This window comes from Cucurbita moschata, unplaced genomic scaffold, assembly GCF_002738365.1.
Source record: "Cucurbita moschata cultivar Rifu unplaced genomic scaffold, Cmos_1.0 Cmo_Scf00007, whole genome shotgun sequence".
Taxonomy (NCBI): Eukaryota; Viridiplantae; Streptophyta; class Magnoliopsida; order Cucurbitales; family Cucurbitaceae; genus Cucurbita; species Cucurbita moschata.
In genome coordinates, this window is record NW_019268523.1 from 4,337,343 (window position 1) to 4,364,038 (window position 26,696).

The 26,696-nt window shown below is 36.3% G+C and overlaps 6 protein-coding genes across 16 annotated transcripts; 2 read left to right on the top strand and 4 right to left on the bottom strand.

Moving 5' to 3' along the window:
- Positions 1 to 229: 229 nt before the first annotated feature.
- On the top strand, positions 230 to 4,863 carry LOC111445049 (protein trichome birefringence-like 41). Its single transcript, XM_023083253.1, has 5 exons — positions 230 to 540; positions 2,548 to 2,719; positions 3,059 to 3,234; positions 3,973 to 4,131; positions 4,480 to 4,863. The coding sequence occupies exons 1-5, from the start codon at positions 302 to 304 to the stop codon at positions 4,769 to 4,771; spliced, it is 1,038 nt and encodes a 345-aa protein (XP_022939021.1). The 5' UTR covers positions 230 to 301; the 3' UTR covers positions 4,772 to 4,863.
- On the bottom strand, positions 4,681 to 7,088 carry LOC111445050 (protein EARLY RESPONSIVE TO DEHYDRATION 15-like). Of its 3 annotated transcripts, none has more exons than XR_002710783.1 (3): positions 5,980 to 7,004; positions 5,655 to 5,901; positions 4,681 to 4,767 (listed from the first exon to the last, which is right to left on the bottom strand). XR_002710783.1 is itself a non-coding variant. In XM_023083255.1 (3 exons), exons 2-3 carry the CDS (start codon positions 6,284 to 6,286, stop codon positions 5,747 to 5,749), a joined length of 462 nt encoding a protein of 153 aa, XP_022939023.1. In that variant the 5' UTR covers positions 6,287 to 6,352; positions 7,016 to 7,088; the 3' UTR covers positions 5,441 to 5,746. The 3 variants fall into 3 exon arrangements, 2 of the variants coding, with proteins under 2 accessions (XP_022939023.1, XP_022939022.1); XM_023083255.1 differs by lacking the exon at positions 4,681 to 4,767 and adding an exon at positions 7,016 to 7,088 and having other exon boundaries at positions 5,441 to 5,901; positions 5,980 to 6,352; XM_023083254.1 differs by lacking the exon at positions 4,681 to 4,767 and having other exon boundaries at positions 5,441 to 5,901.
- Positions 7,089 to 7,730: 642 nt separating this feature from the next.
- LOC111445507 (protein IQ-DOMAIN 14-like) lies at positions 7,731 to 11,440 on the bottom strand. 4 transcript variants are annotated; one of them, XM_023083931.1, is made up of 6 exons: positions 11,312 to 11,440; positions 10,663 to 11,127; positions 10,218 to 10,577; positions 9,669 to 9,887; positions 8,909 to 9,037; positions 7,731 to 8,458 (listed from the first exon to the last, which is right to left on the bottom strand). In XM_023083931.1, exons 2-6 carry the CDS (start codon positions 10,735 to 10,737, stop codon positions 7,865 to 7,867), a joined length of 1,377 nt encoding a protein of 458 aa, XP_022939699.1. In that variant the 5' UTR covers positions 10,738 to 11,127; positions 11,312 to 11,440; the 3' UTR covers positions 7,731 to 7,864. The 4 variants fall into 4 exon arrangements, with proteins under 4 accessions (XP_022939699.1, XP_022939700.1, XP_022939701.1 ...); XM_023083932.1 differs by having other exon boundaries at positions 10,663 to 11,097; positions 11,312 to 11,421; XM_023083933.1 differs by having other exon boundaries at positions 8,951 to 9,037; positions 10,663 to 11,416.
- Positions 11,441 to 13,965: 2,525 nt separating this feature from the next.
- On the top strand, positions 13,966 to 18,768 carry LOC111445202. 6 transcript variants are annotated; one of them, XR_002710794.1, is made up of 4 exons: positions 13,966 to 14,409; positions 16,124 to 18,225; positions 18,336 to 18,432; positions 18,534 to 18,768. XR_002710794.1 is itself a non-coding variant. In XM_023083456.1 (2 exons), the coding sequence occupies exons 1-2, from the start codon at positions 14,316 to 14,318 to the stop codon at positions 17,086 to 17,088; spliced, it is 1,059 nt and encodes a 352-aa protein (XP_022939224.1). In that variant the 5' UTR covers positions 13,966 to 14,315; the 3' UTR covers positions 17,089 to 18,302. The 6 variants fall into 6 exon arrangements, 1 of the variants encoding a protein (XP_022939224.1); XR_002710793.1 differs by having other exon boundaries at positions 16,124 to 17,899; positions 18,209 to 18,225; positions 18,336 to 18,768; XR_002710796.1 differs by lacking the exon at positions 18,336 to 18,432 and having other exon boundaries at positions 16,124 to 17,899; positions 18,209 to 18,225; positions 18,504 to 18,768.
- Positions 18,769 to 19,211: 443 nt separating this feature from the next.
- LOC111445438 (pentatricopeptide repeat-containing protein At4g20740) lies at positions 19,212 to 21,660 on the bottom strand. Its single transcript, XM_023083817.1, has one exon. It carries the CDS (start codon positions 21,460 to 21,462, stop codon positions 19,273 to 19,275), a length of 2,190 nt encoding a protein of 729 aa, XP_022939585.1. The 5' UTR covers positions 21,463 to 21,660; the 3' UTR covers positions 19,212 to 19,272.
- A 1,123-nt stretch (positions 21,661 to 22,783) lies between these two features.
- Positions 22,784 to 24,872, bottom strand: LOC111444753. The gene is made up of 2 exons (XM_023082780.1): positions 24,567 to 24,872; positions 22,784 to 23,049 (listed from the first exon to the last, which is right to left on the bottom strand). Exons 1-2 carry the CDS (start codon positions 24,843 to 24,845, stop codon positions 22,921 to 22,923), a joined length of 408 nt encoding a protein of 135 aa, XP_022938548.1. The 5' UTR covers positions 24,846 to 24,872; the 3' UTR covers positions 22,784 to 22,920.
- Between the last annotated feature and the right edge of the window lie 1,824 nt (positions 24,873 to 26,696).

A 26,696-nucleotide genomic window follows, 5' to 3' on the forward strand; every position in this document is an offset into this window, starting at 1 on the left:
TCATTAAAATTTAAAATCTAAAATAAATAAATTAATTAATTAAATTAGTATTAAATTAAAAAACTAAATTATTAGTTAAAAAAGAAGAAAAAAACAGAACCAAGGGAAGTAAAAAGTTAAAAACGGCAATGGTAAAAAAAGCGTTAGGCGCATATGGAAAGGCAATGTGTGATGGCCATTGGGAATCGGAGTTTGTTGAGGAAATAAAAGGGAATCCATTCAGAATATAATCTGCACTGTTCTCCTCTGTGTTTGGCGGCCGAGAAAATAATCTCTCTGCAACTTTCTCTGCCGAGAAAATATGAGTCCCGGAAGGAAAATTCTGGGGCTTTTCTTGGTCGGAATCTTCATCGGAACCGTAACCGGACAAACTGGATGTGATCCGTACATCGGAAAATGGGTATTGGATTCGGCTTATCCCTTGTATAACTCCTCGGAATGTCCCTTCATTAGGAAGGAATATGATTGTGTCAAATACGGCCGTCCCGATCGCCGCTACCTTCAATTCCGGTGGCAGCCTCTCCACTGCGATTTGCCCAGGTTTTCTCTCTCTCTCTCCTCTTTCTCTCTCTACAATTTTAAATTTATTGTTCGTTTTTTTTTTTGAATATTAAGAAAAAAAAAAAATACTTTTTGTGATTTTTTTTTTGCCTTTTTGGAAAAGTAGAATCCTTTATTGAGTTTAGAGATGTTTCGTGGAATAAGGATGGAAAAGACTTCCTCGTCCACGTCCGACCACCTATTTCCGTCCCTATTCTTACAAAAATTTTCGTTTAGATTTGGGTTGGTAATTACTCGGGATTGGGTTGGTAATTACTCGGGAACGAGGTCTGCCCGTGGAATTTTCTTTTTCGATTATGTTATATATATATATATATTGTATATTTTATTCTCATTAATAATGTTACTAAAATTTGTATTTTAGTATCAACCGTCTATTTATTTTTATAATAATAAATAAATAATTGGAGCCGTCTATTTATTTTTATAATAATAAATAAATAATTGGAGTAGTTCTATTTATTTTTATAATAATAAATAAATAATTGGAGCAGTAGACGAGAAAGGGACATTTATTATCGGTCTCTATTCCTGTTTAGCTAACGAGGAGAAAACTGTCAATTGATATCTGTTAGATGAAAATAATAATTGATTTAATTAAAATGTTATTAATTATTTAATTTTTGGAACTTGTTACCTAAGCCATAGTTTTTTTAATTTAAAATTTGTAGCACTATAGGAACAATATTATTGTGTGATTGAAATTATTATTATTCACGTGTTGTGATATGATTTTTCTTATAAAAAGAAAAGGAATAATAGGTTTAAATAATTCTTTAACAAACTCATCCAATGAGGAGGCTTTAAAAAAACCAATTTAAAATATTTAAGAAACAAACTATTATTTATTATTATTTAATGGATCCGGTTGGTTTGAATTGGATTAGATTTATTTGGTTTGAATTGGATTAGATTTATTTTTTATTATTTAATCGGATTAAATTTTTAAAAAACCGATAATTTTGGTTAAGTTTGAGAGTTTTTTCTTTAGTCTGGCTAACCCAAAAAGAGGGTTAACCCGATCACAATCTGGCTAACCCAAAAAGAGGGTTAACCCGATCACAATCTGGCTAACCCAAAAAGAGGGTTAACCCGATCACAATCTGGCTAACCCAAAAAGAGGGTTAACCCGATCACAATCTGGCTAACCCAAAAAGAGGGTTAACCCGATCACAATCTGGCTAACCCAAAAAGAGGGTTAACCCGATCACAATCTGGCTAACCCAAAAAGAGGGTTAACCCGATCACAATCTGGCTAACCCAAAAAGAGGGTTAACCCGATCACAATCTGGCTAACCCAAAAAGAGGGTTAACCCGATCACAATCTGGCTAACCCAAAAAGAGGGTTAACCCGATCACAATCTGGCTAACCCAAAAAGAGGGTTAACCCGATCACAATCTGGCTAACCCAAAAAGAGGGTTAACCCGATCACAATCTGGCTAACCCAAAAAGAGGGTTAACCCGATCACAATCTGGCTAACCCAAAAAGAGGGTTAACCCGATCACAATCTGGCTAACCCAAAAAGAGGGTTAACCCGATCACAATCTGGCTAACCCAAAAAGAGGGTTAACCCGATCACAATCTGGCTAACCCAAAAAGAGGGTTAACCCGATCACAATCTGGCTAACCCAAAAAGAGGGTATTTTATAAGATTTTAGTGATTAATGGTGTATTATTGATAAATATATATTTTTAAATATTTAAAAAAAAAACTAACCACCCAACTCAATTTCAAACCCAACCCGACCCGACCCGTGTAGAACTCTATTTTTAAATAGAGGGTTGAGTTGGGTTGTGAACTCTATCCGGATTGCTCGGATCACAATCTCAACCAACTTAAAATTTAAGGTACCGCTCGGGTTACCAACCCAACCAAAACACATGATTCCCAAAAAACTCGTAATTGAACCTAAAACGAACCTAAAAAGGCGTTTTTTAAGAACACGAAAATGAATCTAAGTAGTTTTTGAATGGATGAACACAGATTTGATGGAGAAGAATTTTTGAAGAGATTTAGGGAGAAGAAGATAATGTTCGTTGGAGACTCCATAAGCATAAACCAATGGGAATCTCTTCTATGTATGCTTCATGCTGCTCTTCCTGACGCCACCGTCATCCAACAGTCCAATGAAACCTTTCGCTCCTACACATTCAAGGTTAGTGCATCCCGTACGTGTAACTTGACTTGTAGCGGTGTTTAAAAAAAATCAGATGACTCGAAAATTTGATCAATTCAGTCCAACTAGTACGGTCTAAGATGGGTTTAAAAATTTACGATCTAAACAATTGGGTTTGGTCTTAAAAAGCGTCCCAACTCAATCTAAACAGTTGAGTTTGGGAAACGTTTAACCTTGAGGAAGGTAGATTTAAAACCGTTGGCTGTCAGGACCTACAAAAAATGCTATCAAAAGTCTACGACAGTGCTCGTTAACTTTCATGTTATAGTATGTAATATATTTTTGTTCACGAGAATGATCGATTTTTGCCCGCCGCAGGAGTATGGAACTTCGGTGATGCTATGTCTAAACCATTACTTGGTGGATATTGAAGAGGAAGACATTGGAAGAGTTTTGAAGCTTGATTCATTGAAATCTGGTGATCTATGGAAGGAGATGGATGTTTTGATCTTCAATACTTGGCTTTGGTGGAACCGTAGACAACCGGGTCAACCGTAAGCTAAATTCCTCTCGCTTTTAGGGTTAGCAAGTCGAAATCGAGCTAGTCGATTCGTCAATTTGTATTAGATAAATTTTTTCAATTTCAATTGATTCAGTTTAGTTTTTATTAATGTCTTAAGTCGGTACCTTAATAGGTAAGGTCAACCATAAGCTAAATTCCTCTTGTTTTTAGGGTTAGCAAGCCGAGCTCGTCAGTTCGGCTTTAGATGCATTTTTTCAATTCAGGTTAACGGATAAGGTCAACCCATAAGCTAAATTCCTCTTGCTTTTAGGGTTAGCAAGCCGACATCGAGCTAGTGATTCATCAGCTCAACTTAGATACATTTTTTCAGTTTCAATTGGTTCGGTTTAGTTTCTATTAACGACTTAAGTCGATAGGTTAACGGATAAGGTCTACCATAAGCTATATTCCTCTTGCTTGTAGGGTTAGTAAGTCAAAATCGAGCTAGCGATTCGTCAGCTTGGCTTAGATACATTTTTTTAGTTTCAATGGGTTCGGTATAGTTTATGTTGGCCCTTAACAGGTAAGATCAACTATAAGCTAAACTCCTCTTGCTTTTAGAGTTAGCAAGCCAAAATTGAGCTAACGATTCGTCAACTCGGTTTAGATGCATTTTTTTCCAGTTTCAATGGGTTCGGTTTAGTTTATATTGACGTCTCAAGTCGATACGTGAACGGGTAAAAATCGACTCGAGATGACGTAGGTACGTAAAGTTTTGTATTTTGTGCAGATGGGATTACATTCAAATTGGGAACGAGAGAGTGAAGGACATGGATAGAATGAAAGCTTTTGAGCATGCATTAAGAACATGGGCGAAATGGGTTGATTCAGAAGTTGATACACACAAAACCACCCTCTTCTTCCAAGGAATTTCTCCCACTCATTACAAGTACATATATTTCAATATCTTTCCCTTTTATTTTATTATTATTTTTTTCATTTGGATTTATTTATTTTTTTCCGCTAAATTAATAAAAATACCTTTAAATTTTGCATTATATCTAAAACGTTTCAAAAATACTTTAATTTTGGATGAAAACCACATTTTGTTTTAAAAAAGATCCGAACATTTTTATCCAAATTTATTTATTTATTTATAAAGATTAAAAGTACTAATGTTATTTTTACTATTCATTGATTTTCCGAACACATTCAAAGAAAAAACGCAACAGTTAAGAAGTTTTTTTTCTTGTGAACGCATGACTTGAACTCATTTCCTTTAATTTTTTCTCGACAGTGGCAAAGACTGGAACGAGCCGGGAGTAAAAAATTGTGGGAACGAAACAAGTCCAGTAGCGGGATCAACATACCCAGGAGGTTTGCCAGCAGCATCATTCACACTCCAGAAAGTATTGAATGGAATATCAAACCCAGTTCACTTGCTCAACATAACAACTCTGTCTCAGCTTAGAAAGGATGCTCATCCAGGCACCTACAGTGGCCTTAGAGAAATGGACTGCATACATTGGTGCATTGCTGGCCTTCCTGATGCTTGGAATCAACTTCTTTATGCAGCTCTAATTTCCTAGAACACATGCAATTATTATTACATAACAATTGTATGTGTTTCCAGCTACGGGTTTGTAAGAACCCTACAATAAGACTACTACTATATGCAAGCTACAACGGTTTTATGTCAAAAAGAACACTCATAGATGGAAACGTTATTAAACTATCTTAACAACGGAGTTATTATAGAAATGTAGATAACTATCTTCCATGGTCTATCTTAACAACGTAGCTATTACAGAAATGTAGATAACTATCTATCAATGACTTTATTCTATGGTCTCTTCGACTGACCCCGTCATTCATATATGGAGCCCTTGTCTTTAGGGCTTCATATACGTGTGGAAAAGGTAGAAATGTGTACTCTCAACTAAGAGCTTAGAGTTCAAATCCCCCATCTCTCATGAACAAAGATCTTATTTCTCGAATAAGTCCAACCATTCACGGTTTTGTCCCACCTTGAATGATGACATTTTAAGGTGGTTTACCATTTGGTACATAGTTTCATAAACTATTGAATGGTAAAAACATCTGCTCTTTTAAAGTTTAAGGACTTAATAGCCTAACGCTCGAAGAAAGTAACGAGACTAAACTTATGATGCAACCTTTTTCGGAGGAGTCGGGAACTGGGTATGGGATCAATAGCTGTTAGCAGTCGTACAAATTACAGCCCTCAGTTAAGAAGAAAATGAAACGACCCATTAACAGAGATGGCTCTTTATTGAGTAATGATATTATGGTAAGTTCTGGAAACAGAGAACCAGAAAGAACAAATCTATACAGAAAGACAACAAGACTCTTAACAATTGATACATATAACTTGTGGTATCATATATATACACAAAGGTGAATTGATGAAAGACTTGTAATAAATTTCAATCTACTTGTAGTAGTGAATCTTACATGATCTGTGTGACGAGACGATTCTACTCGTTCCGAGTACACGACCCCGACGAACACGATTGTACTTCCAGCATCCAGTTTGCATCTCTTTTTCAACGAGGCTGGTGAATGAACCTTGGAGTGTGTTTGGGGCTCCTGCACTTGGCTGACTTCTCACTGTACTTTGCAGGACAAACTGGAGCCTTTGGAGATCTTGGAATGACTAGATCCTCCAATAATCTTTTGGCATCCATTTCATGGCTTGCACCTATCAAATTCCAATATGGTAAGGTCAGGATCTTGTGCTCAAATTATACTTCTTTTATGAACAAGATTAAAGGCACACCTTTTATGAGATTCTTAGGAGCGGTTGGTTTGATATCAGGCTTCTCATCTGCTTCAGTTGATTGAACCATAGCCTCAAACTCCGCCTCTTCCAGATCAAGAAACTCTTCTTTAGTGACTAAATCATTGGTACTGCTGTCGAAATCATCTTCCTGATGTTGGCTTAACCAGTAGTACTGGAACCACGGCGACGTCGTGACAAGTTCCCACCATTCTGGAGAGAAATCCTCGACGTTACGAAGAGCAAACGGAACGAAGATTGGAGCATTGGGGTTCAATGAAAAACTTCTTCCAGACAATAATGTCATCCTTACTCTAGATTATCCAATTCTTTCAACCAACAGCAGTTCTAAGAGTCTTAACAGACCACAAACCTGGAAAAAGTTTGGATATGAGATACTTGATTGACTAAACAATCATGCTAACTAAGGTATGCAAAGAGTGTTTAATTGAACATAAAACTAAAAATATAGCAATCTTTCTCTTTTAATTAGGCAGAAAACAAAAAGAAACCTGTCTCTAAAAGGGAGCTATAAGCTTGATGAACTTCGAATGAAAAGCACGATATAGAAAGTTCTTAAGAACTTCAAAGAACAGAGACTAAATTCTCAACAGAGTGGTAAATCTATTTACTGTCGTGTCCTTAAAGCCAGGCGCTCGAAGAACAATCCAATTACATTTTGCTTTCTCTTATTGAGAATACAAGATCATACCAATGAACGGGGATTTGATTGGATTTAGTTCATAAGTATTTTGAGTCATTCGGTTCTTAACGAATTAAAACCCTAACGAGTTAAAAATTACATCGATCCGAAGATCCAATCCCTACACAAATGATATTAAAACGATCATTCAAAGAAAAAGAAGCAAACAAACATAGATACAGGAACAATAATCGAACTGTGTTCAGTTTAATCGCACGCATTAGCATCAAACAGAGCATCATTCCAATTTCAAATTACAACAAACACTCGACAGAAACCCTAAATGAAAACAGAAGCAGAATCGTCAAGATTTGAAACGATAGTTCTTGTTACCGTTACTGTGAAGAAGAGAGAGCTTTGTCGGAGTGATCAATGAAATGGCAAGAAGAAAACAAAGAAGAAGAAGAAGAAGAAGAAGAAGAAGAAGAACCGAAGCAGAAGGTTAGGGATTGCCGAAGCTGAGGCTCGGATATGGCTTTTGAAACTGCTTTTATGAAAAGCGAAACATAATGAACGGTTAGGATGGTGGTGAGGGGAATTGATCGGACGGCTGTAATGAGGTAACGGGAGAGATATTTTTGATTCGGTGTAAAGCACAAGCAATGATTGGGGGCAGTGCTTAAATAATGTTTGGCCCTACTAATCCTTTGCCAAATGTCATCAATGGCCTCCTAAGGTTCGGTTACAACCCTCAGCTGGTTCGGTTACAAGGCTAGGCTGTTTTGATAACGTTCTCGTTTCCTATTTCTTAATTTGTATTCATCGGTTTAAAACTAAAAACAAAACCCTATTCGAGAACTGAAAACAAAATAAACAAAATCATGTGTTCAGTCCAAATTGTTAGATGAACACGACTCTTTACAATGGTATGATATTGTCTGCTTTTGAGTATAAGGTTTCATGACTTTGCTTTGGAATTTTCCAAAACACCTCATACTAATGGAACGAGTATTCTTTGATTATAAACTCATAATTGTTTCCTAAATTAATCGACGTGAGACTTTCATCATTCAACACGAACAACATAGTATGCCTAATGACATTGACTGTGAGTTCGTTATAGTTCTAAAAGTTTGATTTAGGTAAGATTGTTTAACACATTTTTAATAGATATATGAGCACAACAACACCACAAACTGTTTCTGTATTAATTTTATATCAATATGCCTAACAAGAAAACAATCATCGGAAGGCACTTTGTCTATCCCAGTTTGGCAAGGAATGCTCAGAATCAATGCTCAAATCCTTACTGAGAGTTCTGCTTGATCTCGTAGGCCCTGGAAGCCCCTTCAACCCCGGCGACCTCTGCTGCTGAAGCCCCCTTCTGCCCCTGCTAATTCCGACCTCACTCGCCGTTGAAGTCACCAAACAGAGCGGCTTTGTCTTGCACGGCGAGTTCCCATCGGAGCAGCTGTCCAATCCCCCTGCTGGCCTTAGCTTGGGGGAGCTCAAGGATCTTGCTTTTGCCTTTGCAGATTCAGTGGCCGCCATGTATGCTGGCACCAGTGGGGAGCTTGAAAATGAGCTGTTTGAGTCTATTCCGCCCCCCAGTGAACGCTGCTTCTTGTGGTGGGACAGTTTTTTCAGAGCTGGATTTTGATATGGAGATTGGTTGGGGAGTTCTTCTGTGTTTTTTGTTGGTGGGTTTGGATTTGAGGTGAAAATGGAGTCCAAATCTTCGAGTTCTTTGCTTTTGGAGAGCTGGGTGTCCACCCATTGGTCTAGCCAGTATCTCCATCTTCCTCTTACCTTCTTTCGCTCGGACTCTGTAGACCTCTGCAAAATGTGGAGGTGTTAGGATCAAACGACAACACACACTCGATCTAGATGAATACAAAGAACAGAAGAGCAAATGCAAGGATCGCACAACAACGCACGCACTTGTTCTAGATGAACACAAAGAGCACACACTTGATCTAGATGAACACAAAGAGCATACACTTGATCTAGATGAACACAAAGAATAGGAGAGAGAAATATTGGCTAAATTTTTATATTGATAACTTCATATGTACAGTAAGAGAGTATATAGAGAATGCAGAAAATACATTTTCGAAGTACTAGGTGCTATATATATGGTTCGGTTATCTACTATATATATATATAATTATCTACCATATATAACTTTTTACGATACATACCAACAATTTCCTCTATGTCATTTACCATATATAGTTTTACTAATGAAAGTGTTTGTTTTATAAAGGGTTGATTAGTACTATTTACCCTGTGGGCGAACAAGTATTCCTTGACTCGCTCTCTCCTTACCACTGCTTCTTTTCTGCTACAAAACACTGCATCGGCTTCTTCTTTTGATAGTAGGCTGTCATCCCACCTTTGATCGTTGGAATCCAACTTCAAAATCAATGAACAATGGAAAAAGTGAATAAGAAAACAATAGTCCTACTTTCATTAGAAATGGAGATCTTACGAAGAGTTTGATGTAACAGTCCAAGCCCACAGCTAGCAAATATTGTCCTCTTTGGGCTTTTCCTTTTAGGCTTTTCTTCAAGGCTTTTAAAACGCCTCTGCTAGGGAGAGGTTTCCACACCCTTATAAATAATGTTTCATTCTCCTCCCCAACCGATGTAGGATCTCACAATCCACCTCCCTTCGGGGTCCAGCGTCCTTGCTGGCACACTACCTCGTATCCACTCCCCTTCGGGTTTGCATATCGCCCGATGTTTGGCTCTGATATCATTTGTAATAGTCTAAGTCTACCGCTAGCAGATATTGTCCTCTTTGGGCTTTCCCTTCCGGGCTTCCCCTCAAGGTTTTTAAAATGCGTCTGCTAAGGAGAGGTTTCCACACTCTTATAAAGAATGCTTCGTTCTCCTCTCCAATCAATGTAGGATCTCACACATGCTAAGCCTATGAAACGACTTGTTGTCTCAATTGGCTGTATTAAGAAACAGTAATATCATCAAACCAACCAGTTCTTAACAGAGTTGATCAATCAATATAGCTATACTTTGATTTGGCCTACCTTTATGATCCTATCTCTCAAGCTCTGAAACTGCTTCGTTTCAGGAGAATTGAAAGTGTTTTGAGGAGGGTGAAGCCTATTTGAATAGACTTGTGATTGTATGCTAACGATGGACTGCAAGCACTTCAAAGTGGCAATGGCTTGGCGCCTAACAGCTCTCCCTCTAATAATTGCTTGTAGCTTCACTATTCCTTTCAGTGCTCTCAATGCCTTTCTCGCCTGCAAACTTACATTATTTACTTAATGATTCAAATATCACTGCGTGGAACAAGGCTGGAGAATCAAATTGTATACCCAAGTTAGGAAAGAGTTCTGATATTCCCTTCCTCCTGTTTCTAGTCTTTTAGCTCATGAGTATCATATTCATCCAAAAGACTAAGTTCTTGAATGATTCTTCCTTAAAAAGAAAAGATTAGAGTCCAAGATTTGAAATCTAGCTCCATGGGTTCTACTTTTTTTAGCTCAGACAGTAACAGTACCAATTTGTTTCAGCATGTTCATTCTTATTCCATTGAATTAAATGAGAAAGTATGGTCAGAAAGTACTCACAAGGAAGCCACGGAAAGCGGTTTGGATAGTAATAGCAGCAAACTCATGGATTTCCCTTTCACGCCTAAGAAGATCAGATGGAGGGGCCTTCTTGAGAGGCTTAAAGGGTTCTTCTGCAGCATTTTGTTGATGAGATTGAGGGGTCCCTGTGAGCCACACAACCTCAACAGCAGCCTTAGCTGCTGCAACTGCCGCTTCGGCCGCTGCGGTAGTCGCAATGGCCACAGAAAGAGCCTGTTTCCTCTCCTCCTCCTCCTCCTCTTCTCGTCTCATCGTCGCTTTTGATGGCGACGGCGCTGTCAGTGTGGCTAGTCTCTTGTTCCTCATCCTTCCAAACACCCATTTCCACCTCTTTTGCTTCTGTAAAAACAACATTTATTGGCATTGATGATTAGTTGAAGACATGTTACAAAATCAAGCAATATATCCATCCATCTATCTTTACCTTCTCAGGCTTTGTCTGTGTCTCTGAAACGAAAAGCTTCTTGACTAAATAAAACCAGCCCTTCTTGTTGCCCATTTGAGAACACCAGCAAGCAATCAATGAGCAACGGAAATAGAATAGTAACTAAACTAATCTCAATCCCAACGTTGAGAAAATATTCGGTTCTAGAACAGATGAAAATAAAACCAGAACCCCATTTGCAGAAACACAAAAAGTTGTCCAAGTAACACAAAAAATGAATCAAGGGTCCTTCAAAATTCAATCCCAATTACAGGAAAAATTAGAGGAAGCCATTGAAGAACCTTCAAAAGGGAGCTTGAAGCCATCAACAGGAGAACACAATGGAGGAGACATTTCATTGAACACCTTGTAGGCAAAAAAACCCAGAACCAGAACCAGAACCAGACCCAGATCTTCCCCAAATCATCAGAAACTCTGAAAGACAAGAATCAACTGAGAGAAGAACTGAAACAAGAAGAACCCAAATGGACAAAACGTGAAAAGACGTCAACTCAATACTTTCATGTTTTGTGAATTCATGCGTTCTTAGCTCTTTGAGATGAGTTTGAATTGCTTGCTTCCAGTTTTGTGGGCCTTTCAATCACAAATTGTGAAAAGAAAAAGAGTGGCAGAGGACTGAGAGGTCTACCTTTTGTGGGAACCCTTCAGTGGGTTCTTGAGAAGAAAAAAATCCTTGTGACTTCTAATGGGTCCTCCCATTCCTTTGTCACAGCCTTTACTTTTCCTCTCAAATGCATCAAACATATTCAAATGCCTGTTGGGTACCAAATTACTGAATTGCCTCTTCATTTCAATCAATTTATCAACTTTCCATTTTGGATTGATAGCTTTAAAAACTATTTTTTTTCTTTTTTCTTTTTATTTGGGTTGTGTTAAATTTTTGAAAAATTAAAAATTAGAGTTGGCTTTTGGGTTGACATTTTTTCTATTGGGTCAACTCGACCCACCTGAAAATAAGGTTACAACTCAACCCTACCCTACCTCACCCTATTCCAAAGATTATTAATAAACATTAAGAATATTTGACATTTATAACTGTTAGTGATAGGTTATCACCCGTAAATGTAACATACACCGTGAATAAGTATGATTTTTTTAAAATAATAATAAATAAATAAAACTTAACAACCTAATCCAACCACCCTGTATTTTTCAGCTGGTTGAGTCATCACTCCACCCAACCAAGATTTTAGATTGGTTCAAAAGATTTTTCTACTCTAACTCATCAGCTCGTATGCACTTTTTTTTTTTTTTTTACAATTTTTAAAATTTGATTTAAATTTTAAAAACGCTCCTAAAAATAAATAACAAAACCAAAAAAGATTATGGTGGAATAAAGTAATATTTATTTTTTTGGGGTTATTTAGAAAAATTATAATTAATATTTATAAATAAATAAATAACAAATTCATGGATTTAAAATGGTTCTCAAAACAAATAAATAGTACAAAGTGGAAACAGTATTTTATTGTTTTTATTTGTTTTTTAGTACTTTCTAAGCTCTATATTCTCCTATTATTTACTACTTTTCATTTTCTTTTTATAATTTTAACTTAATTTTCCAAAAATAATTTTTTATTTTTTATTTTTTAAAAAATTATAATAATTTGGTGAATTTTAATTTGTAAATCTCCACTTTTATATTTATTGTCTTAAATAATAAAATCCGCTAATATTTAATTAAATTATACCTTTAATTCAATTTCGGCTAACCATTACACAAATTAAATCCTCAACAATTTTAGTAAAATTAATAAATTAGCAAAATAATTAAAAAACGAAACTCTAATATTATTTTTTTTTCAATAATTTATTGAATATATAAGATATAAACTTTTTTTTTAAAGGCTAAAATTGTAATACATATAAAGTTTAAGGCTAAAACGGTAATAATAATTTAATTTGATAAAAAGGATAAATAAATAAAAATTGGTTTGAAGTAATTATAACGATGGGTAACTAACTTTTTAAAAATGAATGATGAGAGGGAGAGAGAAGGAGGAACGAAGGGTAAAATGGGAAATTTGAAGAGTTGAAAGGGATGAGAGAATGGGAGAATGTAAGGAAGAAAACAAAGCATAATGGTTGAATGGAGCAGGGATGCCAGCTGGTAGTGGGACCCACAAAATGGGCCCTCTCATCATATATTCTCACCTTTATTTATTTATTTATTTCTTTCTTTTTTTTTTTCACATAAATTCCATCTCCCTTTATTTTTATTTTTTTAAAATATTATTATAAATATTCTATATAGTTCAAGACGTTATATATTAAATAAAATAAATTTCACATGATCCATTAATATATATATATATATAGAAGAATATACTAAAATGGAAAATAAGAAATTCTCTATACTAAATAATCCTCAATTGGTAGGGGTGTTTATGTAATTTAAGAATCCTACCTGTTTTGATTATCCAACTCGAACTATATATATATATATTAGATTGGATTAAATTTTTTTTTTCGATTTGGGTTAAGTTGAATTTTTGAAAAATCGAAAAATCGAGTCAATTTGTGAGTTGACATTTTTTTGGTCGGGTCAACCTATACAACTTGAAAATAATGTTATAATTCAACCTGCACTATTTTTTTTATATTATTATAAAAATTAAAAAAAAATGATATTTGTAACTGAAGTTAATGATATGTTGGAACCGGTGAATATTTGATATTTGAGTTTTACAAAATTTTAGTTATTGATGTAACATGTAGATAAGTAATTTTTTAAAAATAATTAAAAAAAGAACTCGAAAATAAAGGATTGAGTTGGGTTGTATTGTGAATTTTGTTTGGATTGTTCGCGAACCCAATTGACTTGTAGGACTCTTACATTCATGTCAATTCATTTTCTGCCCTCAATAATTATTAATCCTTAAATATGTTTTTAGAATTATTATTTTTTATACTTTTATTATTATTATTTTATAGTTTAAATTTAAAATTATTATTTATTATATATTTTAAACATTTCACGTCAATATCAGTAATTTGAGAGAGCTATTAAATTAAGGATTAATTTGGGGGCCAAATTAATATGTGGACCAAATTGTAAGGACCAAAATGTAATTTATTTAATTTTTTAAAAAAGAATTAAGGTTTCACCATTAGTAATAAAATATAAACACAAAATTTAGGATGAATTACACGTGTCTATTTAATTAAGAAATATTTAATAAGTATTTTTAAAGTTTATTATTTAGAAACAAAATCGAATTAATTATTATTTTTTAATTTGTAATTTAACCTAAAGAAAGTATAAAGTTGGTGTAATGGAAGTACAGATCCACGTAGTGCAGTGTGTTCAAGAAGAAGAACGAAACGGGTCGGTCAGTTCGCCCAAAGATCCGCAGCCGCAGCCTTTGATCTTTGTTTATCTATTCTATAATCTCGATTTCTCTCTCAGATTCCAAGTTTTATCACTTCAATTACCGACTCATTTCGCCATTTATCGTCTCTGTTCTTAAGAATTGGCGCTCTTCTGTTTTCACTCTGTTCGATTTCTTCGGGGCCACAACACGGCGTGCGTCTCAATTCTTGGCCTCTCTTTGTTTATGTGATTCGCTGTTGACTGTTGAGAGTATCATCGCGTGGTTCGAATCTGTTTTTTGGGGTTTTTGTTTGATGTAATGGGTAATTGGAGGGAACGGCCTAGGAGAAATTTTCGGAATCAGAAGCCTCCTTGGTCGGCGTCAAGAAATTACGATCAAGATCCTCCGCTAGGTAATTTTCTTCCCTTGTTGTTTTTAGAATTAGGGTGCTGTGAGTTTCTTTTGTAGTGAAATTTCATGTTCGTCATTGAATTGAATGGAACTCGATTTCTTTGATTAGTTTCGTTAGTTGTTGGATAGAAATTATTCATTAGTTCAGTTGTTGAGTTGAATGGACATCTGGATTTTTTAGTTAGTTTTGTCTTGAAGAATGGCTTTTAGGCAAAATGTTGAAGTGAAGCTTGGGTTGGAGTTGGTAGGGATCTTGACTGATCCTTTGCTTTATTTTATTTCATATTTAGATTTTTACAGAAAGGACGTTCTTATCTTTTTCGTAATCTTGTGAATGTGATGTCTGCCGTAATTTACGGGCAATAAGGTTACTGTTTTGAGTAGTTTATGAATAAAAATGCAATGTAACATCTTTTCTTTTCATCTTTTTTGGAAAGATGAGAAAGTGAATTTATCAGTGGGCTGTGTGAGATTGATGAAGATGATATTCTCATGTTAAACATGAAATTGGAAGTTGTAGTAATTATGAAATTGGAAGCGGTCCTTTCTAATTTTGTTAGAACATCTTTTCTTTTTATCTTTTTTGGAAAGATGAAAAAGTGAATGTGATCAGTGGGCTGTGTAAGATTGATGAAGATGATATTCTCATGTTAAACATGAAATTGGAAGTTGTAGTAATTATGAAACTGGAAGAGGTCCTTTATAATTTTGTTAGAACTACTCCCAATTTGAAAAATAACTACCTTATTTCTAGATGATTGATGTTCTAGGGCTAAGAGCATTGCTTATTTCATATCTCATAGATCTTTTATTGATTAATAATATTAATAGAAGGCCATTTTCTCAGAAATATATGAACCATAGAAACTGCTGATGGTTACTGTTAAAAGATGATGTTGTCATCTTATTACATTACAAGAAGAAGAAAAAATCTCATGAAAAGTGGTAATTGTAGGAAATAGGGATGAATTTGATTGTACCTCCTTAAAATTTACATTTCTTTTCCATTTCTATCAAATGTTGCAATTCAGACAAGGCTAAGTGGTGTCTTACGGTGGTTTATGGGATTAAATTGACAAGTGAGTTTTCCACAAAACTAGTTTGATTAGTCATAAGATTAGCACTCAATTAAGCTTCAAACAAATTTGTATCTAATCGCTCTTCTACTTCTTGAGACTGAATATGTAGACTGGGAACTTGAGGAGGATTCGATGCCCTTTTGTGTATTCTTCATGTCAATCATTGTAAAGGGCTGCTATTAAGGGTATATTAGTAGTTAGTTAGGGAGTGTTATAATATTTGGTTATAAGTAGAGAGAGAGTGGAAAGGGAGGTGGTCGACATTATTTTGGCGAGTGATTTAGGGCTTGTGAGAGATCTTAAAAAAGGGGGTCCAAGTACCTCGAAGAGTTGGTCTATCTTGTAGTTCGGGTATCTTTTATCTTTCAATACATTTGGGTTCTATCAAATTGACTGTGTTAAAGCTTCAGGATTAAATTAAACCTAAACCAAATATTAGGAATCGAAATTATAAATATTCCATTTATATCTCTTCACTGATTTCTAAGTGTTTGGAAATGTGTGATGGTACAATTTTTATTTGTTTGGCTAAACAAAAAATGCAACACCTTGTTTTGTAGGATGCTCATCCATATTATTAATCTTTCAGTGAACTTAATGGTTCTGAATTAATTTCATCGTTTCTTCTTGGTGTAGAGTATTGGCGAGATGGCATTCCTTTATGGGAAAAGACATTTTGCAAAGAGATCGGCTGTGTGCCATGGGGTAAAATAGTTGATTCCAAGAACTTTATTTATTGTCATACTAATGTAGTCAATTGGGATGATTCTGCTTGTGAAGCGGCTTTCCATAATGCTAAAAGACGTTATTGGGCAGCCATTAACGGCCATCAGTGTGATATCAATCTGCCTGATCCGGACAAATATATTGAACAAATCGATTGGAGTCCAGAGATGGATCCTGAATTGATTGAGGAACTGGATTGGGCATACTACAATCCTAATATGAAACAACAGGATGATTGGTTGGAGTGTAAAAATAAAAGGACAAGGAACTCCAGTTCTGTTTGGACAGAAAGTCACATTGAAGATCCAGGTCATGTGGGTAATCCCTGGGAACATGGTAACCAATTCACTGAAACTAAACGACAAGGATGGAGCCAGTGGAATTTAAGTGAGTCGAGGCAGGTGAATAAAGATGGCAATCCTTGGGACAATATCATTGACCCAAGGAACAGGGGTATGGTGGACACTGCCTGGAAGGATAAAGGGAATCAAGTTGTCACCTCCTGGAAGAATAAAGGCTTTTCTAGAGATGCAAGAAGTATGGTAGACAATGCCTGGAGAGCTAACGTGCAGTATCAAGATGGTGCTGCCACCTGGAAGACTAAAGGGTTTGCCAGTGATGCAAGAAATAACTCATGGAGCAGGCACCAGCAGGGTGCCAGTAATTTTGATCATTATAATAGGCCTGGGAATAGCAATTACAATCGGAATGTCAGAAATTTACCTGATAGAATGCCGCCGAATATTCACGGTAACAAACAGGAGTGGAAATATAAGTATAGGTATGGCAAGAGGCCAAAAGATGCACAATTTGATTACATTGGAGGTAGGGATCAAGGAAACATTCCACCCAACCCACAAGGGGGAAGATTTTGATCAGCTGTTTCGTGTTGGAGGATATTCAAAGCTTCAAAGAGATTATTTTGGTTGTTGGAGTTGACTGGCCACATGAATTTTGATTTTGCCCACTAGTAGCCAACCACTTCTGTTTTTGCTTTGATACTGCAGGATCATCTATGTTTTTGTTGGTAGTTTTTAACTTTATTTCAACAAGAATGACTCTGCAGAATTTTTGGTATAAAGAATTGAATATGAGTGACTTGGTTCTTTTGCAGGTCAATAGGTAGATTCCTCCCCTTACAATATGCGATCCTTGTATGATCAGGCGACATTAAGTATGTATCATTTTGATTTGAGAAACCTCTTTTTGGGAGACTTTATAGAGGCAATAACAGCTCTACTATCAATCCAATTATGACTTGTATGTGTGATGGCCTAATCTTAGCCAAGAACATGGTGGAGTTCCATTGTACATCATCTTGATAATCTCCCTCATTCGCCAACCTTGCTAGTTGATCTATTCTCCTCCTTAATGATCGATTACTTTAATTCACTTTTTGGTATCTTTTTTCTTCACCTATTTTACTTCAGAATCATATTCTCACAGATGATTGGTTTTTTTCTTTTTTCTTTTTTTTCAAGAAGAAATATTCAGACAATTGGCTTCTTAAAAATGTGTTGCACACTCTGGATATGCAGTTTGTTCTTGTTCTTAGGTCCTTGTTCTGAGAAATGAGAATTCTGCTGTTGGGAATATGATAAAACCATGATCTGGAAATAGGAGGACGAGGGTACGAGTCCAACACGGTTGGCCAACACAGAAGAAGAAAGTTCAAAGTGGGAAGAGGTAAGTCCCTTTCAAGCATGTTATTTTCAGCCTCCTTGTGTTGATGCTTTGTTTGCTTGTGTTAAAACTAAAGCATGTTCAGCTATTCTTGTCATTGCTCTTAAGGTCTTCAGTAGGAAAAAGAGCCTTGAACAGAGCTTTTAACCTTTTCTCGAGTGTCCAATGAAAGAATTATAAGATTTAAGAGTGCAGGATCTTTAATTTAAGGAATGGACATTGATTGGTTGATGTGTTTGGTTACTCTTCTTTGTGAGGTGAAAATGTTCAAATCTTTTGTATAACACATCCTTTCTCTTTTATTACTGGCAGGTAAAGAAACGATTCAGGTACGGCTTGTTTGATAACGTCCTTTATTTTGGTTTGGTCTTCTGCATAAAAAAATCATGTTTATTTACAAACCATGCAATTTTGGCTTGAGATTAATTTTAAAGAACAGAACTAAATGCAAAGTTGTTATCAAAATGGGATCCAAGAAATTGCTTCTAGGAACACAGATGGATTTGCTGTTAGCTGCATAAGATTCAAAATTCCAGGTGTCTTAATCTCACCCATTTTCTGATTTACTTTGGCTTCTGTGTTGTAAATTGCATAATTGGACGGCTAGTTTTGGTTTGATCGGATCTTCTGGTGGCAGAGTTGCGTGCTTGGATTGAAATGCTGAATGAAAACATACTGGCTGAGGGTTGTTGTTAAATCAACACTGGTTTTGAGTGGTTTTGCTTGCAGCCTTGACTTATTACTGCTTCTATTCACTCTCTCGTCGAGTGATAATCCTCATCTTGTAGTATTTTGTTTATAACTACAAGTAGGGTATAAGATTTTGAACAACATGTAAATTTTGTATTTAAATTTGTTCAACTAGATTTTTAGAAATGGAGAATAATTCTGAGTTCTCTGCATATCAAATTTGAACCCTTTGGTTTCTATTTGGTTTCTATCTGGATTGATGAAGAAAATGGAATCACTTCTTATGAACTTGATAAAAAAAAAGAGTCTGAAATAGATCATATCAATGATTCTGATCTAGTTCATGATCTATTAAAAATAGAAGGCGCTCTATTTGATAATGATTGAGTAAACATTGCATCTTCAGCTTGAATCCAATGTAGAGATATGATACAAAATGGATAAAATAGAAACAAACACGGAAACAAGGAACTCAATCAGTCCAATGAACATTACTAAAATGATATTATCTTTTATAGTTAATTAAAATTATAGAATGCACACGATTACCATCCGCTCTATTCCTATATCACAAAAAACTCAACTCAATTACACATCCTTCCTATATCAGTTGTTGAACTATTCCTATATCAGCAAAGAAAAGAGTTTTTATTGATGAACAAATAGTGAGGAAAATAATTATGTTCTTAATTTGATAGCAGCTTGCTTCCTTTTGCTTTCAGCTTGGATTCAAGATTGAAAAATTTCAACCCACATCTTACCAAATCTGCCGTCTTCTTCTTCATGTGTTCAACTAACACTTCCTCACATACAATGCAGTTTGCTTCTCTCATCTGCCTGCTCTCCTTCAGATGTAAAAACGCTTTCTTGGCCCCGTCAATCGTCCCATACTTGCCCATTCCTGATACGATGGCCGAGTATGTCACCGCGCTCACAGGGCAACCTTGTTGCACCATCTCGTTAAGGACATCGATCACCATCTCTGCTTTACCAGATTTACACGCTTGGAGAATCGTTAGAGCGTATTTGAATTCCAGAGGTCCACTTTCGGTGTTTGCTAAACAGTCTCTAACAAGCATCATAACTGCGTCGATCTCGCAGATTTTGAACAGACCTTCGGAAAGAGAGCAGTAGGCTGCCACGGAAGGAACCGAACCCAGCTCAACTATTTTGTTATGAGATGCACAAGCCTCTTGGATTTCTTCGACTTCAACATAGCATGATACAACAATAGAGTAAGTTGAAGGGTCTGGTTTGATATTCGAGTTCTTCATGTCATTGTAGATCTCCAACGCTTTCTTCGCCTGCCCATGCCGGTGAAGAGCCCCAATAACGATATTGTATATCGCAACACTGCCATAGCCCTTATCGATCAAGCCACGAAACACATCTAGAGCTGTGCTTATCTTGTCCTCCTCTTCGACCATAAGAGACATAAACTTGGAAAGAACATCATCCATAGAAAGTTCCAACTTCTGCAACAATGATAACAACTTCCACAAATCTTCCATTCTTCTCGTCTCCACGTACTGAATCATAATAGGCTTCACCGTTCCGAAATCTGGCTTAAGATCCTCTCGTATGGTTACTCGAAAGAGTTTATACGCCCGATCGACTTGATTTACATTACAAAGACCTTTAATAAGAGAATCATATATCTCTAAATCAGCTCTATACCCTGAATCTACTAAATCCTTCAGCAAATCAAAAGCTAATCCAACTTTCTCATCCTGCACAAATGCCTCAATCAAGGACCCATAAATTGCTCTGTCTATCAAAATCCTCTTCCCTTTCATCTCCTGAAACAACTCGAACGCTTTTCGCACCCGACCGACTTTGCACAATCCAATAATCAAAGTCCCATATGCCATAACATCAGGCTCTACTCTATCAGCTATCATTTCATCCCAAACTCTCAAACATCCCTCCAAATTCTCCTCAGAAACCAACACTTTCACCATTGCTGTATAAGCAAACACATCAGGCTTACACGAATTTGCCCTCATTCGACCCAAAAGCTCGAGCATTTCATCAACCCTCCCTGCCTTACACAACCCTTTAATCAAAATCATGAAGGTAATGTTCTCTTCCACTAACCCATTTTCCTGAAAGTCCCTATAAACAGATAAAGCTAAATCCATATTACCTGTTTTGACTAAGGCATCAAGAATCCTGTTATACAAGAAAACACGAGGAATAACCCCAAATTTCTTCATCTTTTCATACACATAGTAAACTCTAAGACCCCTATTGGCATCACAATGCATTCTAATCAGAATCTCGAACTGTTTTTCACTAGGAGGCTTACCTTGTGAATCCATGAGCTCAGGAATCTGATCAGCAGCCCTGAAGCGATTGTGGCGATTCAAACAATAAGCAAAAGCATTATAAGAAGCGAAATTGTGATGAAACCCCTTTTGTTTCCCAGCCCAGTAGAAGAATTTGGAGGCTAAAATGGGGTTAGAATCACGGCGGTGAGAAGCCTTGAGAACCTCTGCCACAAGGTCCGGAGTAACCCGGCGGAGCTTGTTGAGTTCAGAGATCACCGGCGGACCCCATTGGTTTTGATTCTTCCGGAAGGCGTCGACGATGAAGCGAGCAATTGGGGAAAGGCGGAGGGCGCTGGAGAAGAAGGCCTCGGAGGGCGACGGCGTAAGGTTGGAGTGTTGTTTAAATGGGCGATCAGGATCCCAGTTGCGGAGATGGAAGGGTTGGGGTTTTGGGTAAATGGGTTTGTCGGGGTTGGGTGGAGTGAGGGATTGACGGTTGGTGAAGAGGCCGCCGTAGACGGTGGGGCGGTGCTGCTTGGGGTTGCGGTGGCGGTGGCCATAGAAGAAGTATTGCTTGTAGGGTTTTGAGGGGATTTGAGGGGGCATTTGTGGGATGTTGATGCCTCTTCTTTGGAGAAATTGGAGGCTGAAATCGCATAATTTGTGCACTTAGCTTAAGAAAAATGTTCTCAGGTTCGTAATCGTAACAGAGGGCTTCAAGAATTTGAAGCTGTAAGCTTTGTGGAAGGAGAAGAAGAAGCTGGGCTCATTCTCTATGGAATCCCTATTTCTTAAATCTTTACACTATTTTTTTGGTCTTATTTCTTTTTTCTTTTTTGTTAATATTCTTTCTAAATCTACAATAATTCCACATTTTTATAAACATTTTAAAACTATTATTCTACGATGATAATAGAATATTTGTTTGGATTAAGTTTGAAAAGAACAATATTCGCGACAATGTAGATTTATGACAATATGGTTGAATAACATTTTCCCTTATATTGTTGTGGAAGTTACTCGAATCTTGATATATCATTAGAACTGTGTGCGATATTTCAATCCATACACACAATAAAGAAGTAGATATCAATGCTTATCCTATATGATCATATTATACCATCTTATATCATCCATATTGAGTGATACTATTGTAGTAAGTTGGGCATACTTTGTTTGAATATCAAGTGACTTGAATGTTTGGTCATATTGCTTCTTGCACTATTGAAAGTGCCACAATTTTAGTTTTCATTGTAGATAGAGCTATTGATGGTTGTCGAGAGTCTCGTAGTGCGAGTATACATTGTTAACAAGTAGTATAAGAGGGAAGTATCAATTTTAGCATTAGTTGTAGATAGGGTTATTGATGGTTGTCGAGAGTCTCGTTGTGGGAGTATACATTGCCAACAAGTAGTATAAGAGGGAAGTATCAATTTTAGCTTTCGATGTAGATAAGGCTATTGATGGTTATCGAGAGCCTCGTAGTGGCGAGTATACATTGCCAACAAGTAGTATAAGAGGGAAGTATTCCAAGTATTAAATCCCGAGGGAATGACTCAATTTTCCAATATGACCTCCTTAGAGTTTGAAACAACAAGGTAACAACAAATAGTCTCGAAAGTAGAAAGTGAAAAGTTAATGGAAATGTAAATATTTATGAGAGAGAGGGATAAAAAACAATTTCAACTACAGCAGAACATAGAGGTCATTCAACGTTTGTTGCCTATTTGCAGAGTGTAGAAGCTTAGGTGGTAAGAAATACACCTACATCTTGACTACATTATATCTTGCATTAAAAGCCAACTGAATTTCTACCAAGTAAATAAACTTTTCTAAAACACTCAATGCTTCAGACCGACAATTTCAAATATCATTGGTATGTCATTTCTAATTGATATGATATACCAGTTACAGACTTGATAACAAATGAACATGCAGTATGGTAGTTTTATTGTATTGATAATGTATATCTACAATATACAGGGAAGTTTCCAAGTTCCTTGCCCATTTCTCAGCCGTCTAATCCAATCATATGAACACCTCCAAAAAAAACAAAGCAATTATTCATACCTCGGCTTCCCTTTTAGGGCGGTTGCGAGTTCGTGGAAGGGCTGGTTTTTCTTCGAAAGATATTCCTGAACCATCATCTTTGTTTTCCTCATCTTCCTCCATGATGGCTTGATTAAGAGCAAGCTGCTTCACAAACAACATACAAGAAACTCAGAAAAATGAATTAAGTTTCTTTTTTTTCATCTCTTTTTTATGACAAGAATGTGGATTGAAGTGAAGAGCCATGATCAAACTCATCCAAGAGCTTAGCAATGTGGTTTTTGCTACCTCCTTCTTTCTATTTTGATGCTTCCAAAATATTCCTGCTTTAAAAAGGTCTTGGGGTGACCAAGGTGGGAAGGACTTGGAAGTGTTTTGAGACAGCTTCAAAGTCCTAAGTTAGGGCTCTCACGTAAAAACCTCAAGTCCCGATTGATAAACATTTAGTTTTCGAAAACTAAGTTCACATACACTACTTCCACCTATGAGTGTCTTTGTTTTGTTATCTGTGAAGTTTTTCAAAATTCAAGTTAAGATTTGAAAACAAAAAGATGTCAGTTTCTAAAAACTTGTTTTCGTTTATGGAATTTGGTTTTGAACTATGTTACTTTAGTAAGAATTAAAAGTATCATAAAGAAATTGTCATCAAACAAATATAATTGTCAAAAATCAAACGATTATCAAATAGGGCCTTAGTCATTTAAAATCATTGTGTTCCGCTTCGGAACAAACCTTAAGAAGGTACTGTTGAGGATTATGTTGAGGATTATTAGGAGGGAGTCGCACGTGGGCTAATTAAAAGAATGATCATGGGTTTATAAGTAAGGAATATATCTCTGTTGGTATGAGGTCTTTTGGGAAAACCAAAAGTAAAGTCACGATAGCTTATGCTCAAAGTGGACAATATCATATCATTGTGGAGGTTCGTGATTCCTAATAGGTACCTCTCTCCTGAGATGAGTGGTGGTGGTGACCGGTGAGAACGGGTGACGGGTGAGAACTGAAACCATATACTACAAGGAATGAGGCCTTCGATACAAGATTATCCTATCCAAGTGGGGGGATCATTCAATCAAACGGTCATGAATCTACAAAAACAAGCCTTTGAGCAGAGAGGCACAAAGCGGGCAACTTTTGGGTGTGGGGGTGGGGGTACCTCTCCCTTTTTTCTGATCCCACTGAACTTAGAGAAAGTGCTTAACAAATAAAAGCAATCATCCCCATATAAGTACAAGTTTGAACAATCTTGGAATTAAAATAAGCACTTGCAGAGCCAACTAGGATGCATCTTAGTAACAATTTCTCAACCTTGTAATATTTCGCCTCAAAAAACTAATAACAGACTTCATAATCCTAGCTTAGGTGCCACCATATAAGAAGCCAAACCATGTCTCCGAAGACTAATTTCAAACAAGAATACTAATTCAACCATAATATTCTAACAGTCAGTCATTAGAAAATGTGATTTTCCTTAACAGTAAGCATTAAATCAAACAGGTTATCTGCATTAATATCACACCAGCCTCAACATTACATGAAATTTTATCTCAAAACTCAAGAAACCGTATCTAAACCAAACATGAACGGCAAATCACCAGAATCTCCGTAAAAATTAAGTCCCAAAAACAAAATGGAGCGAAATTAGAAATCACAAAGTGTACCTCCTCAAGAAATTTCTTGTCGAGGTTATCGCCGATCTTAAGAGCGGTGAGGGCAGTGACGAGAACGAGAGAGAACGGAATAGAGAAGGCGAAGATGTAACTGCTGGTGCTGGCGCCGGCACGAGTCGTCACCAGTCGTAGGGTTTTGACCGCCGATAGATCGCCGGGGAATCTGACCGCCGGCGACAATTTGGAAGGTCTGAAGAATGCCCGCGCCGGAGCGACGGGGAGAGTGGAATGGGGGAAGAAGGCTCGTGTCGAGATAAGGAGCCTCGCCATAGCTCTTGAAGTGTACGGATTTGGAACGGACGTTGCTGAAGGCTGAAAGTTGTGTATTAATGGATGGCCCAAGCCGGTTTCGATACTCTGCCCAAGCCCACTTGGACCATAGCCGTATGCCCCTCCCACCAAAATCATATCTATACCCATCAAGGCTAAAATGCTCCAAAATGTACCATAGTAGATGTGATCCGTCGTCAATTTTTCCACCTGGGTTATATGCTATCAAAGTTGATGTTACCTGTTTGTTTCCAACGCTTTCCTTGTTCACATTTTTTAAAACACTTTCTCTCAAACGTGCTCCGATACTCGATCATACGTCCAAATTGTCCATGAATTACAATTTTTACATGGTTGTCTTGTTCACCGAATTAGAACAAGTGTCGCACAATCATTATCTCGCTGCCACAAGAGAGAGAGACTGTGACATTAAACACTAACGCAGAACTCTACCAATAGTGCAACTCATTCTTTATGTTTGTATATAATTTTATGCTAACTCAGACCAATATCATTTTAGTCATCGACTTAAGCATTAAAGCATGTTCAACGCAACACCACATTAAATTTTCATAGGTCCTTAGATTCAATAAGCCGAGAAAATCGATCCTAACTCACTTGAAAGGGTCGAGTTGCAAAGGGTTTACGCACATAGTACGCCCTTATTCGATTTTCTCGAGAGAAAAAAAAAAGGTCTTTCAACAAGTTTGAAATTGACTTGTCTCGATGATTAGACTCTACGAAACTCAACATAGAAACCTAATCAACACGGCTGATAAAGAAGACTAAAGTTATAACTACTTTTCAAAAAGCTCGGAAACCAAAACGAAATAATTGTAAAATAATGGGAAGAGTTTGAAGACGGTGAAGTCTTGAAAGGCAATATGTTTGGCGAAGGACCACTTAGGGTTCAAAAAATGGACCATTGTATGCTTAAACCTGAAGAGTTGGTCAAAGATGGCTCCATAAAGTGGGTTCCAATTGGGCTTTCGGTGGTTAATTATTCATCAGCGCTCCCCCACTTATTTTTATGTTAAAATATTATTTTAATTTTAGTATTATAAAAAAATGTTAGTCTAAATTAATAAAAATATTGGTACACCAAATATTTTATCTAATTTAATTAATAAAAAGTGTTACACCAAATATTCTTTTTCATGAATGGTTCAAATAATGTATTCACGTTTAGAATAAAGTCTCTTAATTAATTGAATTATTCTCATATTATTAAGCTGTTAATTGTCACAATGAGCTGACGTTTCTGTATTTAGCTGATTGTATTAGAAATAAAAGTCGAGTAAAAAAATAAATAAAAACGCGAGATTTCAAGTGAAGACTATCCCTACGACATAGTCACATTATCTTATCTACTCCTTGCTTATTGAGAGTGAAGACTATCTCCACAGACCAATACGAGTCATTCCAACATATTTTGTCTTCAATCACATACATCACAGGAAAATTCATAGGAGGACGTCCAACATATAATTGCTTCAAATAAAACACGCTTAACTATAGAATTCTTACGATCGAGTCATCGAAAAGGAAGGTGCACCATGTTGGTATAAGTAGTGACTTTCAATTCTTTTACTCATTTCTTAGTCATTTTATCTTTATGATTGCTCTCGTTTAGATGTGCACTCAGTTCATTTATGTACCCCTCTTTCTCGGGTGTCGTCTCTAAAATTAATAAAATGTATAATAAGTCCCTAAAATCTCAATTTTTTTTAAATACAACATTAAATATTAAATATAAAATTAAATTCATTAATTAAAGAAAATACTGAATATTACAAAAAAAAAAAAAAAAAAAAAAAAAAAAAAAAAAAAAAAAAAAAAAAAAAAAAAAAA